Source organism: Scyliorhinus canicula, chromosome 1 (genome assembly GCF_902713615.1).
Source record: "Scyliorhinus canicula chromosome 1, sScyCan1.1, whole genome shotgun sequence".
NCBI classification, from domain to species: Eukaryota; Metazoa; Chordata; class Chondrichthyes; order Carcharhiniformes; family Scyliorhinidae; genus Scyliorhinus; species Scyliorhinus canicula.
Window position 1 is genome coordinate 280,427,530 of NC_052146.1, and position 13,983 is coordinate 280,441,512.

The 13,983-nt window shown below is 52.9% G+C and overlaps 1 protein-coding gene across 2 annotated transcripts in view; it reads right to left on the reverse strand.

Annotated features, from left to right (window-relative positions):
- Positions 1-13,983, reverse strand: part of LOC119974773 (WD repeat-containing protein 64-like) — a 208,166-nt gene that overhangs the window by 89,870 nt on the left and 104,313 nt on the right. For both annotated transcript variants that reach the window (XM_038813996.1, XM_038814007.1), the window contains 2 exons: positions 4,252-4,383; positions 1,554-1,681 (listed from right to left, as the gene is read on the reverse strand). In XM_038813996.1, coding sequence (XP_038669924.1) covers positions 1,554-1,681; positions 4,252-4,383 — 260 coding nt within the window. The remainder of the gene's footprint in view (positions 1-1,553; positions 1,682-4,251; positions 4,384-13,983) is intronic.

Genomic DNA, 13,983 nt, shown 5'->3' on the forward strand with positions numbered 1-13,983 from the left:
AGCAAACGTAACACAGTCATCCAAGGCCGCAATCGAACCTGGGTTTCTGAACGTGTGAGACAGCAGTGCTAAACACTGTGCCACCCATAGACACAGCGCATTAAATTTTTACTTGGTAAAAATTGTTTATGGGTATATATTAATTATTTGGACATAAATATCGGGGGGAAAAATCAGGACATTTGCAGACTACACAAAAACTGACGACACAGTAGATAGCAAGGAAGACTGCTCTAGGCTGCAGGGAGATATTGGTGATCTGGTCAGGTAGGCAGGAAAGTGGCAAGTGGAATTCAACTGGAGAAATATGAGGTCATGCATTTGAGGTCAAACAAGGCAAAGGATTGCACAATAAATGGGAGGATCATGAGAGGTGTAGAGGGAGTGAATGTCCGCAGATCCATGAAGGTGGCAAGATATGTTGACAAGGTGTTTAAGAAGGCAGATGGAATCCTTTTATTAGCCAAGGCATAGAATAGAAAAGCAGGGAAGTTGTGCTGGAACTATATAAAACACTAATTAAGCCACAACATGAGTACTGTATGCAGTTCAGCTCACCACATTACAGAAAGGATGTAACTAAATTCGAGAGGTTACAGAGGAGATTTACGAGGATGTTGCCAGGACTGGAAAATTGCAGCGATGAGGAAAGGGTGGATAGGCTGCGGTTGTTCTCCTTGGAGCAGAACAGACTGAGGGGAGATTTGATTGAGAGCCACAAAATTGTGCAAAACCCTGGATAGAGTGGGTGGGAAACGGTCTATTTAATTTAGCAGAGAGGCAATGCCGATGAGGTGTTGATTTAAATGATTGGTAGAAAGATTAAAGGGGAGATGAGGAAAGGTTTTTTTTCTACCAGACGGTTGTGGAATCTGGAACCCACTGCCTGAAATAGTAGCGGAGGCAGAAACCCTTGATTTGTTTAAAGCTGTCAGTATCTGCACCTCAAGTGCGGGACCCTGCAGGGTTATGGTCCAAATGCTGGAAAGACACAATGTGCTGACTGGCCTCCTTTCTCTGCAATAAACTCCTATGATTCTGCCATAAAATCCTCTGCTTCTACAGAGTGCTCCAAGGATATTCTCAGCTTCCTTCAAAGCCCAGTTTTGGGTGTGGGTTCCGCATTCAGCAGTAGTCCTGCTAAATTGCCTGAAAATTTGCATGTGGTTTCTACCTGTTTGATGACAGGACCCCTACTTAAACATTTTAAATAATGCGGGTGCCAGGTACAGGTGGACATGTGCCATTTAACCTCCCCATAAGACTGGGGAAAAAACTGTCTCCAAATTGGCAAAAGGTTTACAGAACTTAAGCAAATAACCATCAGAAGGTTGGCAAAGTACCCAGGTACAAAGTATTTCCATGCACCCTGTCACATATTAATTTCCAATCGCATGCCGTAAAATACATATTGTGGTATCAATATTTTCTCCTCAATCAGTTTTGGATTTTACCAAAACTTGTGAAAAGCTCATGAATCATCAGAGGTTCTGTCCAAAATTTGGGGTAAATGTTTGAATATTCAACCATGTAAGAAACTTTGCTTTGCTTACATTTGCAAGAGGGATGCCGATTCTAAATTCCATAACATGATTAAGTTGAGCCACCCAATTGCTAACAAACCGTCCTCATTGACGTTTAGAAAATCAATGCCACTAAATCCCATGTCAGCCAGGTCACCCTGTAATAATGTAAAACAAATGATTGTAACTTGATGAACTGACATTAATCCATATATTACACAATTACTAACTGTGATGATTATAGGACATTTTTATGTGTCTGTTGCAGTAATGTTATTGAAATAACTTAGGTTAAGGTATCCAGACGTGTGCTCAAACTGTGATTAAGAGGTTAACAGCAAGGCCAGCTGTGATGTCACACATGGGAGGGGCTGGGTCTATTTTTAGTTTCTTTTTCAGCCCTGCCCCATGTCTGCTGCTTTTAGTTTCATTTTTAGAGTTCTGTTCAAGTTTCTGAAGACAGGAGGTGTATTTTGCAGACTGGCTTCTAAAAGCTTCTCTCCCAAGGACTTTGTGAACAAATAGGTAAGCAAACAAATGTTAACTTTATTAATAAGTGGCATTTGACCTGTGTTTGTGGATTTTGCTTATTTGAAGGTTTGGAAGTAAATGGGGAAGTAAGCTCAAAGACCTTGGGCTGGATTCTCCGTTCATGAGGCTAAGTGCTGGTGTGAGTGGAGAATCCGTAGGAGTTTCACGATAGGAAAATCAGTGCAAACCCCTCACCGATTCCGGTACCGGTGAGGGGCTAGTACTGGCGTCACGCGAAATGCTGAAAATTGCCGAAGAATGGTCCCGGGCCATGATTGGGCAGGGCTGACGACCTGCACTGGTCGTAATGTAAAACATAGCGCCGGCCGTGCTCGAAACCAAACTCGCCAACCGCGAGCCAACAGCCCACCCCAGCCCTAGCAGAAGCTCCCCCCGCACCGGATCCTGGACGGGTGTGGCGGCGCTGGACACTGTCCACAACCGGGCATGCCAGGTTCCCGAACACTGGGACCACACGTGGCCTGCACCGTCGGGAACACGGCCCACCGGGAGCGGAGCATCGTGGGTGGGCCAGCCGGTGATGCGCCAACGGCATTGCGACAGTGCGCAGTACGCATCACAGTGACGCCGGTATGGAGGGGGCAGAGCGTCAAACCGGTGCTGGCTCTGATTCCGGCATCAGAATCCATTCTCCGCCCGATCACGATTTCGGTGTCAGGTGACGGAGAATCCAGCCCCCTTTTTATTTTAAGAAGTGCAAATTGAAAAAGTTGTTTTTTCCATGGATACTAATTGGACTAATCCTGGAATAATAATGAAGTAGTTTGAATATAAAGGATCCCTAGGTTTCAGTGGAATCAAAAAATTGTTGTGGTCTTGTCCGGTTTCCTAATACACATTGGGGTCTGGTCGGGGTACCGTAACATAACAATAAGTTTGCTCCTAAGAGTTTATAAAAGGGAAATTAGAATTTGCTGTGCTCATTATATGAGCTCAAAATAAGAGAATGACCAACACAACTATGTTGCTGATCACACATGACTGGAACATACAAGGTTGCCGTTTGAGTCAGCACATCCTTAGTTGTCCTGTGTAACTCTGAAATGAATGCCAATGCAAATGGTGGGCCATGCATCTGCTTCAGACCCTCTTTACATCCAACTGCAGCAGCACGTGCTGTGCATGTAATGATCAGCTTTTTTCAGGCCTGGAGCAACCAAGGCCGTGGTCCTTAAAGTGGTCATGGGGAAGGGAAGGAGGTGGGGAGGGGCCGGTGTCCGCCATCAAGCAACTGGATGGGCAATAATTAATAATTTCTTTCCTGGTTTTGAAACTAAGAGCAGTACTCCACACTGAAATCATAGGCTGCTATTCATCTCTCCCTCCTCCACTGACTTACCATAGGCCCAGTGCCTGTGGAGGTGATGGCGTAGTGGTATTATCACTGGACTTGTAATCCAGGAACCCAGGGTAATGTTCTGACGGCCCAGGTCCAAATGAATACCACAAAGGCAGATAATTACATATGAATTCAATAAAAATGAAAAGGCTAATGATGGCCATTGCTGATTGTTGTCCCATCTGGTTGACCAATATCCTTGAGGGAAATAAATCTGCCACCCTCACCTGGTCAGGCGTACATATGACTCCACATCCACAGCAATGTGGTTGGCTCTGAATCGGCCTGGCAAGCCACTCAGTTCAAGGGCAATTAGGGACGGGCAATAAATGCTGGCCCAGCCAGCGATGCCTACATCCCATGAAAGCAGAAAAAATGAAAATCCAAACAGCCTCTTAGATTCCAAGAACGTTTGTGGCCATCGGCTTTTATGTTTTTAACCAGGCTGCTATGTGTGACCTTGTGCCGATTAGGGCACAGCCAGCTCCTCCTCCATGTCGGTCGCATTCTGCTGACAACAGGATTAATTTTGTGTGGTCCTCTCACGAGCTTCATTTTCAGTGTAATTGGTGCTGCCATTGGATTCATGCACAAATCAATTTTTATCCAGCAGGTTAGGGCTTATTTGCATTTTCTTAATATCCTGTTCACAGGCACAATACCATAGCACAGGAGGCTGAGATCCTTCACACGTGAAATTCTGCACTGGGAATGTTTCATCACTGTGCATTTGATTCCATTCAATTATTGCACAATATATTATCCTGAAATGCAGATGAGAATGCCATAACCATATCTGTCACTAAATTGACAAAACATCAATAAAGTAAAGTTTACCTCCTTCCCAGGATTAAATTCTGCACCGAGGTCTTGCAGTTCCTTACGAGTGAATGAAGTGTTGTTACATGCTGCAGTGATTATATCTGGAAATTGTCCGAGCATTGTTAGGTTCAATTCCTCTGGTGTATCCTTTGGGGAAAGAAATCTATCAGGAATTTGAATACACTGTATCAAGGGTTCTCTGCTTGTTTATCCAATGAAACTTCAACATGTACCATTGTTATCTTGGAGCTGGTTTTATTGTGAGCCAAAATTTTGAAGGTGTATCACTGAATTCTGTCATGTTCAATCAAATCTCTTGAGATGCCTGGAGAAAATACTTATTCTGCAACAGAACAAGGCACCTACAAACTAGTTACCATCAAGATTATCAACAAAGACTCAGGATCAGTGGTATATTGATTCTTTAGCCACTCCTCAATTAAACATGAGGCTGAATATCATGGCCTCCCGCGATGGGAGGGGTGCTGAACTGCTAGCTCGCCTGTGCATCAATTGAGGCCCTTTGGTGGCCAATTATTGTTTTGGTCCCATGTGCACAGTGAAAGTCCCCTCCAAGGTTTCCTTCCACCCCTGCATTTCCCCTCCCCCAACCTGCCTGCAACCAGCCCTTGCCACGGACTGCCATCCAGGCCCCCCACAAAACTTGGGATTGACCTTGCTCCAGGTTCGTGGCTCCACATCTCCAGAAACTTGCAATTGTACCAGCAGTGGTCACCACTCCCAGTGGCACCGCTGGCACAAGTGAGCTGCTAGCCATTTGATTGGCTGAGTTCTTGGAATCAGGACTTCCTCCCCAATGTAGGTAGAAGTCCTGTGCCAAGCTAGTTAAGGGCCCAACCCTTCCTGTTAAATGTTTAACATTTGCCCATTAAATGTTTAACTGCCATGCAAAGTGAATTTCATATCTGAACTCTACCTATTTGTGGCACACTAAAGGCTAATTTTCCAACTTTGCACTCCCAGTAGGGCTTTGATTACCCAATAATATATATCAGAAAGTTAGACACGTGATGTGTGTAATTTACAAGCCATTTAAAATAAATGTGCAAGTGATGTACAGAATGACTGGCCACTGCTGAGAACATACAGCGGGATTCTCCTCACCCCCCGCCGGGCCCTGATGGGCCTAGCGGCCGTCCGTTTTGGGGGGGGGGGGGTCGGGGGCGGGGGGGGGCGGGTGCGGGGGGATCCGAACCCGAGGCAGCGCTTCAGGGCCTTGGAGCAGTGAGGGAGGGGGAGCTCCATCAGGGGACGCATATGTTCCGGGTCGGGGCCTATCACTCCATTTCGCACTACATAGCCGAGGATGGCTAGGCGGTCGGTGCTGAACACGCATTTGTCTTTGTTATAGGTCAGATTCAGGAGTTTTGCGGTTTGGAGGAATTTGCAGAGGTTGGTGTCATGGTCCTGCAGATCATGGCCGCAGATGATGACATTATCGAGATACAAGAAGGTTGCCCGTAAACCGTATCAGTCGACCATTCGGTCCATCTCTCGTTGAAAGACCGAGACCCCGTTAGTGACACCGAAGGGAACCCTTAAAAAGTGGTAGAGCCGCACGTCCGCCTCGAACGCAGTGTACTTGCGATCGCCCGCACGGATGGGGAGCTGGTGGTAGGCCGACTTCAGGTCTACCGTGGAGAAGACCTCGTACTGTACGATCCTATTGACCAGGTTGGATATACGGGGGGCTGTTACTAGCCTCGATGACCCCTTCCTTCAGAAGCCGGTGGATCTCGGACCTGATGAAGATCTGGTCCTGGGCACTGTATTGTCTACTCCTGGTGGATACAGGTTTTCAGTCCGGGTTGAGGTTTGCAAACACGGACGGGGGATCGACCTTGAGGGTCACGAGGCTGCAGACAGTGAGGGGAGGATAGGGCCTCCGAATTTAAATGTTAGGTTATGAAGGTTACACTGGAAGTCTAACCCCAGGAGTGTGGCCGCGCAGAGGTGGGGGAGGACGTCGAGCCAGTAATTTTTAAACTCTCTCCCCTGGACCGTGAGGTCCACTATACAATACCCTGTGATCTCAACCGAATGGGAGCCAGAGGCCAGGGAGATTTTTTGCTTTACGGAACAGACAGGAAGAGCGTAGCGTCTTACCGTGACAGGGTGTATGAAACACTCCGTGCTCCCTGAGTCCAGCAGGCAGGTCGATTCGTGCCCGTTGAGCAGGACCTTCGTCGTTGCCGTAGAGAGGGTGCGGGGTCGAGACTGGTCCAAGGTAACTGAAGCAAATCGTGGCAGAAGATCAGAGTCGTCATCGGGCGGTGCGTATGTGGTGATATAACCACTGTAGTTATGTGTACTTGCAGTAGGGGGATGTATGGCTGTACCTGTAATACAGGTTCCTCCAGTAAGCCCCTGCCGGCTAGCTCCGCCCACAGGGAGCTTGTGTATAAATATGCGTGTGAGTCACTCAGACCTTAGTCTACAGTTGCAGATGGAGGAATAGCATCGCACAGCAATAAAGCCTAGATTGTACTAGTCTCTTGTCTTTGAGTATAATTGTTAGAGCTACAATTTATTGCTGTGCGGTTTTCCATTCACCATGGACATCAGAATCAAGCCTGACCGTCTGCAGCTGGATCCGCAGTCGCCTCACACCAGAAAAGACTTTGTTCGCTGGCTTGCAGTCTTTGAAGCCTACATCTCTTCAGCGGACCCTCCCCCGACGGAGGCTCAGAAAAAGCAACTCCTGTACTCCAGACTTAGCTCCAGTGTCTTTCCGCTAATTCGCGATGTGACTGACTACACCAGAGCTATGGAACTGCTCAAGGAGAACTATGCACAGTTGGCGAACACCCTGTTTGTGAGGCATCAACTCTCTACTCGCGTCCAGCAGCCGGGTGAGTCGATTGAGGACTTCTGGAGGGCCCGTATACCTCTGGTACGAGACTGCGACTGCTGGGCCCTCACAGCCACGGAACATTCTGACTTACTCATGCGCGATGACTTTGTTACAGGCATTGCATCGGATCCCGTCCGGCAACGACTGCTGGAAGGGGCCGCCCCCGACCTCGCGGCCGCAAAGGCCCTGGCGCTTTCCATGATGGCCGCCTCCCGCAGTGCGCGATCTTACTCCGCTAGCCACTCGGCCCACCCGTCCTACCCCTCGTGGACCCCGCAAACGGCCCCACAGGCCCACTTGTTCTACCCCTCGTGGACCCCGCAAACGGCCCCCCCAGCAGCCGCCCCCACTCACTATGGCTGCACTGCTCGCCGCACCACGCTCCCTGGGGGTCCCCACTGTTACTTCTGTGGTCAGCAGAAGCACCCCCGCCAGCGCTGCCCGGCCCGCACCGCGACCTGCAAAGCTTGTGGCAAGAAAGGCCACTTTGCAGCAGTGTGTCAGTCCCGGACGGTTGCCGCTATCGCGCCCCCGGTCCCCTCGCCTCAGCCGCACGCTCAATGGGCCCCGCCGTTCGTTTCCCCCGACCCCACGTGCGATCAGTGGGTGCCGCCATCTTTTGCCGCCCCCGCCACGTGCGCTCCATGGGCGCCGCCATCTTCATCCACCACCGCCATGTGCATTCCATGGGCGCCGCCATTTTGTCCCGACCCCACAACGTGCGCTCCATGGGCGCCACCATTTTACCCACAGGTACTCCAGATGCCGCCATTTTGATCCCCCGGGACGGGGCCACGGGACACGGGTCGCTACCGGTCCTCGTCGGACTAATCTGACTCGACCGTCGACTGCCGATCGCCCACTACTCGCCTCCGTGACGCTCGACCAGTCCCGTCCTCGCAACCTGGCACCTTCTTCCACATCGGTGCTGGTCAACGGCCACGTGACCTCCTGCCTCATCGACTCCGGGAGCACCGAGAGCTTCGTCCACCCGGACACGGTAAGGCGCTATTCCCTTGTGGTCCATCCCGCCAACCGGCAGATCTCTCTCGCCTCCGGTTCCCACTCTGTCCCGATCCGGGGTTTCTGCCTCGTTAAACTTACTGTACAGGGTGTGGAATTCGACCATTTCCGTCTCTACATTCTCCCCAATCTCTGCGCGTCACTCTTACTAGGCCTGGATTTCCAGTACAATCTCCAGAGCCTCACCCTCAAATTCGGCGGACCCCTACCTCCCCTCACCGTTTGCAGCCTTGCGACCCTCAAGGTTGAGCCTCCCTCACTCTTTGCCAATCTGACCACAGATTGCAAGCCCGTCACCACCAGGAGCAGACGGTACCCAGGACAAGGCCTTCATCAGGTCCGAAGTCCAGCGGCTGCTTCGGGAGGGTATCATCGAGGCCAGCAACAGCCCTTCGAGAGCCCAGGTGGTAGTGGTTAAGACCGGGGAGAAGCACAGGATGGTCGTGGACTACAGCCAGACCATCAACCGGTACACGCAGATCAACGCGTACCCCCTCCCCCGCATTTCTGATATGGTCAATCAGATTGCACAATACCGGGTCTTCTCTACTATTGACCTGAAATCCGCCTACCACCAGATCCCCATCTGTAAATCGGACCGTCCCTACACTGCCTTCGAGGCAGACGGTCGTCTGTACCAATTTCTTAGGGTTCCCTTCGGCGTCACGAATGGAGTCTCGATATTTCAACGAGAAATGGACCAAATGGTTGACCGGTACGGCCACCTACCCATACCTCGACAATGTCACCACCTGCGGCCATGACCAGCAGGACTATAGGGCAGCACGGTAGCATGGTGGTTAGCATAAATGCTTCACAGCTCCAGGGTCCCAGGTTCGGTTCCCGGCTGGGTCACTGTCTGTGCGGAGTCTGCACGTCCTCCCCGTGTGTGCGTGGGTTTCCTCCGGGTGCTCTGGTTTCCTCCCACAGTCCAAAGATGTGCGGGTTAGGTGGATTGGCCATGCTAAATTGCCCGTAGTGTCCTAAAAAAAAGTAAGGTTAAGGGGGGGTTGTTTGGGTTACGGGTATAGGGTGGATACGTGGGTTTGAGTAGGGTGATCATTGCTCGGCACAACATCGAGGGCTGAAGGGCCTGTTCTGTGCTGTACTGTTCTATGTTCTATAATGCCAACCTTTCTAAATTCCTCCACGCCGCATCTCTCCTTAATCTCACATACAACAAGGAGAAGTGCGTGTTCCGCACAGACCGCTTAGCCATCCTCGGCTACGTAGTCCAAAACGGACTACTGGGGCCCGACCCCGACCGCATGCGCCCCCTCATGGAGCTTCCACTCCCCCACTGCCCCAAGGCCCTCAAACGCTGCCTTGGGTTCTTTACTTATTACGCCCAGTGGGTCCCACAATACGCGGACAAGGCCCGCCCACTTATCCAGTCCACACATTTTCCCCTCTCAGCCGAGGCACAACAGGCCTTCGCCCGCATTCGATCTGACATAGCCAGGGCGGGGATGCACGCAGTAGACGAGACACTGCCTTTCCAAGTAGAAAGCGACGCTTCTGATGTTGCACTTGCCGCCACGCTGAAACAGGTCCCTCAGCTGTCTAATGCCCGCTCTGTGCCAACCCTGAAATACCCCATCCATGTTCCCCGGGACGAACCTATGGTTCCCCCTTAACGGAGCCTCCATCGAGCCCCCCACTTCTTCCCTATGTCGCCTCCACTGCCCCCAAATCTTGAGGGCAGCCGCCACCACCGGACCCGTGGTATACCTCGTGGGAGGGAGCGGCCACGGCGCCGTTACCAGGGCCCCCAGGCTTGTATCCCCACAGGACGCTCTCTCCATCCGTTTCCATGCTGCCCCCTCCCCCTCCTTCAACCAATTACGCACCATCGACACGTTGGCCGCCCAGTAGTACCCCGAGAGATTGGGCAATGCCAGCCCCCCCCATCTCTACCCCGCTCCAAGAAGATCCTCTTCACCCTCGGGGTGCCATGCGCCCAATCAAATCCCATGATGCTGCTGGTAACCCTTTTAAAAAAGGCCCTAGGGATAAAGATGGGCAAGCACTGGAAGAGGAACAAGAACCTCGGGAGAACCGTCATTTTGACGGACTGCACTCTGCCCGCCAACGACAGTGGCATCATGTCCCACCTTGTAAATCCCTCTTCCATCTGCTCCACTAGTCTGGTGAAGTTAAGCTTATGGAGAGTCCCCCAACTCCTGGCCACCTGCACCCCCAGGTACCTGAAACTCTTCACTGCCCTTCTGAAAGGGAGCCTCCCAATTCGCTCCTCTTGATTTCCCAGGTGCACTACAAATACCTCGCTCTTTCCTAAATTTAGCTTATAGCCCGAAAAGCCCCCAAATTCCACTAACAGCTCCATCACCCCCGGAATTCCCCCCTCTGGGTCCGCCACATATAACAGCAGGTCGTCCGCACACAGCGATACCCGGTGCTCCTCCCCACCCCGCACCAGACCCCTCCATCTCTCTGACTCCCTCAACGCCATAGCCAGCGGTTCAATCGCCAGTGCAAAGAGCAGGAGGGACAGGGGGCACCCCTGCCTGGTCCCACGATAGAGCCTAAAGTACTCCGATCTCCTTCAATTTGTGACTACACTCGCCATCGGAGCCGCGTAAAGCAGCCTCACCCATTTGATGAATCCCTCCCCAAATCCAAACCTCTCCAGCACATCCCACAGGTACCCCCACTCAACTCTATCAAACGCTTGCTCTGCGTCCAGCGCTACCACTATCTCCGCCTCCCCCTCCACTGCCGGCATCATGATAACATTGAGCAGTCTCCGCACATTCGTGTTGAGCTGCCGCCCCTTGACAAATCCTGTCTGATCTTCGTGAATCACCTCTGGCACACAATCCTCTATCCTGGTAGCCAGGATCTTCGCCAGCAACTTAGCGTCTACGTTAAGGAGCGAGATAGGCCTGCATGATCCACACTGCAAGGGGTCCTTATCCCGTTTTAGGATCAAAGAGATCAGTGCCCGTGACATCGTCGGGGGCAAAGCCCCCCCTCCCATGCCTCATTGAAGGTTCGCACCAGCAGGGGACCCACCAGGTCCGCATACTTTTTGTAAAATTCCGCCGGGGCCTTACCTGACTGCATTTGCCCGATCCCCCTGACTATCTCCTCCAGCTCTAACGGTGCCCCCAGCCGCTCTACCAGTCTCTCTTGAACCCTTGGGAAACATAGCCTGTTCATGAAGCTCTCCATCCCCTCTCTCCCCCTCGGAGGTTCCGACCGGTACAGTTCCTCGTTAAAGTCCCTAAAGACCCCGTTTACTTCTGTCCCCTTCTGCACTACATTTCCACCCCCATCCTTCACTCCACCAATTTCTCTAGCCACATCTCGCCTACGGAGCTGATGCGCCAACATCCTGCTCGCCTTCTCTCCATACTCATATACCGCGCCCTGCACCCTCCTCCACTGTGTCTCCGCCTTTCCGGCGGTCAACAAGTCAAATTTGGCCTTCAAACTGCGCCGTTCTCCCAGCAACCCTTCCTCCGGTGCCTCCGCATATCTCCTGCCCACATCCAGGAGCTCTCCCACCAGTCTCTTCCTCTCCCTCCTTTCCCTGTGGGCCCGGATGGAAATCAGCTCCCCCCGGATCACTGCTTTCAGAGCCTCCCAACCATCCCCACCCGGACCTCCCCCGTATCATTGGTATCCAGATACCCCTCAATGCTTCTCCGAACCCTCTTACACACCTCCTCCTCTGCCAGCATCCCCATATCCAGGCGCCAGAGCGGGCGCTGGTCCCGCGCCTCTCCCATCTCCAGATCAACCCAGTGCGGGGCATGTTCCGAAATCGCTATGGCCGAGTACTCGGTATCCTGCACCCTCGGAATCAATCCCCTGCTCAGGACAAAAAAGTCTATCCGGGAATAAACCCTATGGACATGAGAGAAAAAGGAATACTCCCGCACTCTCGGTCTCCCAAACCTCCGGAATCCACCCCTCCCATCTGGTCCATGTATCCCCTCAGCACTTTGGCCGCCGCCGGTCTCCTGCCCGTCCTTGAACTGGACCGGTCCAGTGTGGGATCCAGCATTGTGTTAAAATCTCCCCCCATGATCAGGCCCCCTGCCTCCCGGTCCGGGATGCGGCCCAACAATCGCCTCATCAATCCCAGCATCATCCCAATTCGGGGCATATACGTTCACCAGCACCACCTTCTCTCCCTGCAGCCTACCCTTCACCATGATATATCTGCCCTCCTTGTCCGACACCACCTCAGCCGCCTCAAACGCCACCCTCTTCCCCACCAGAATCGCCACCCCCCGGTTCTTCGCGTCCAATCCTGAGTGATAAACCTGCCCCACCCACCCCTTCCTCAGACGGACCTGGTCCGCCACCTTCAGGTGGGTCTCCTGGAGCATAGCCACGTCCGCCTTCAACCCCCTCAGATGGGAAAATACCCTGGTTCTCTTAACCGGCCCATTCAGCCCCCTCACGTTCCAGGTAATCAGCCGGATCAGAGGGCAACCCGCCCCCCTCCCCCGCCGACTAGCCATAGGTTATCAGATGTTCGCCCCAGGCCAGCACGCCCTGCCCGACCCATTCCCCATGGCGATATAGCCTCTCCTCTTCCCCCCCCCCCGGCCCCCACCGGCTCCTTCCTAGTCATTCCAGCAGCAACCCTGTATCCCCCAAGGCTAGGACCCCTCCTAGCCGCGACGTACCCTCCATGGTACTTCTGTGAGTCAGCTGACTTCTGCTGACCCCGGCAGCCCCCGCCAAAACCTATCCCCTCCCGGCATGGGGTCATCCCCCTCTTGCCACACCTCCTTGGCACTGCTTCAGCGCGGGAAAGAAGACCAGTAGTGGCCCCGCCCCCACCACCAGCTCCACCCCCCCTGCCCCGCAGCGCGGGAAACCAGAGGAAAGCCCGCGCTTTCACACTGCCACACCCCACCCTTCTGACGCAGTTCCCCAAAATCTAGTTTCACCCCAACCCCCAGCCCCGTACAGAAGACAACATATAAAACACAAACCCCCAACATTCCCCACCTAACCCACAACCATACCCAACAAACAAACCAACCCGTAAACAGAGCAAACAGAAAACCAGCATATATAACACACATGTCGAAGTTAAAAAAGTTGAAACAAAACAGCAACAGCGGAAACAACGACGGCCAAAGTATGTCCCCAGACCCTAGTTCGAGTCCAGCTTCTCCGCCTGTACAAAGGCCCACGCCTCCTCCGGGGACTCGAAGTAATGGTGCCGGTCCTTGTATGTCACCCACAGGCGCACAGGCTGCAACATTCCAAACCTGACTTGCTTGTCATGAAGCACCGCCTTCATCCGGTTGAACCCGGCCCGCCGCTTAGCCACCTCCGCACTCCAGTCCTGGTAGATCCTCACTACCGAATTCTCCCATTTACTGCTCCTCCCTTTCTTGGCCCAGCGCAGCACACACTCCCGGTCACTGAATCGGTGGAACCGCACCAGCACCGCCCTCGGGGGCCCATTTGCCTTGGGCCTCCTGGCCATCACTCTGTGAGCTCCCTCAAGCTCCAGGGGCAAATGGAAGGACCCCGCTCCCATCAACGAGCTCAGCATCGTGGTCACATACGCCGGGGGATCCGACCCCTCCAGCCCCTCCGCCAGGCCCAGGATCCTCAGATTCTTTCGCCTCGTGCGAACGTCCAGCTCCTCCAAGCGGTCCTGCCACTTTTTATGAAGTGCCTCATGCAACTCCACTTTCCCCACGAGGACCACGGCCTCCTCCTCCCGCTCAGCTGCCTGCTGCTGCAACTCCCGAATAGACACCTCCTGGGCCGCCTGGGTCCCAAGCAGCTTGGTCGTAGTTGCATTCATGGAGTCCAGCAGCTCAGCCTTCAGCTCCGCAAAACAACGCAAG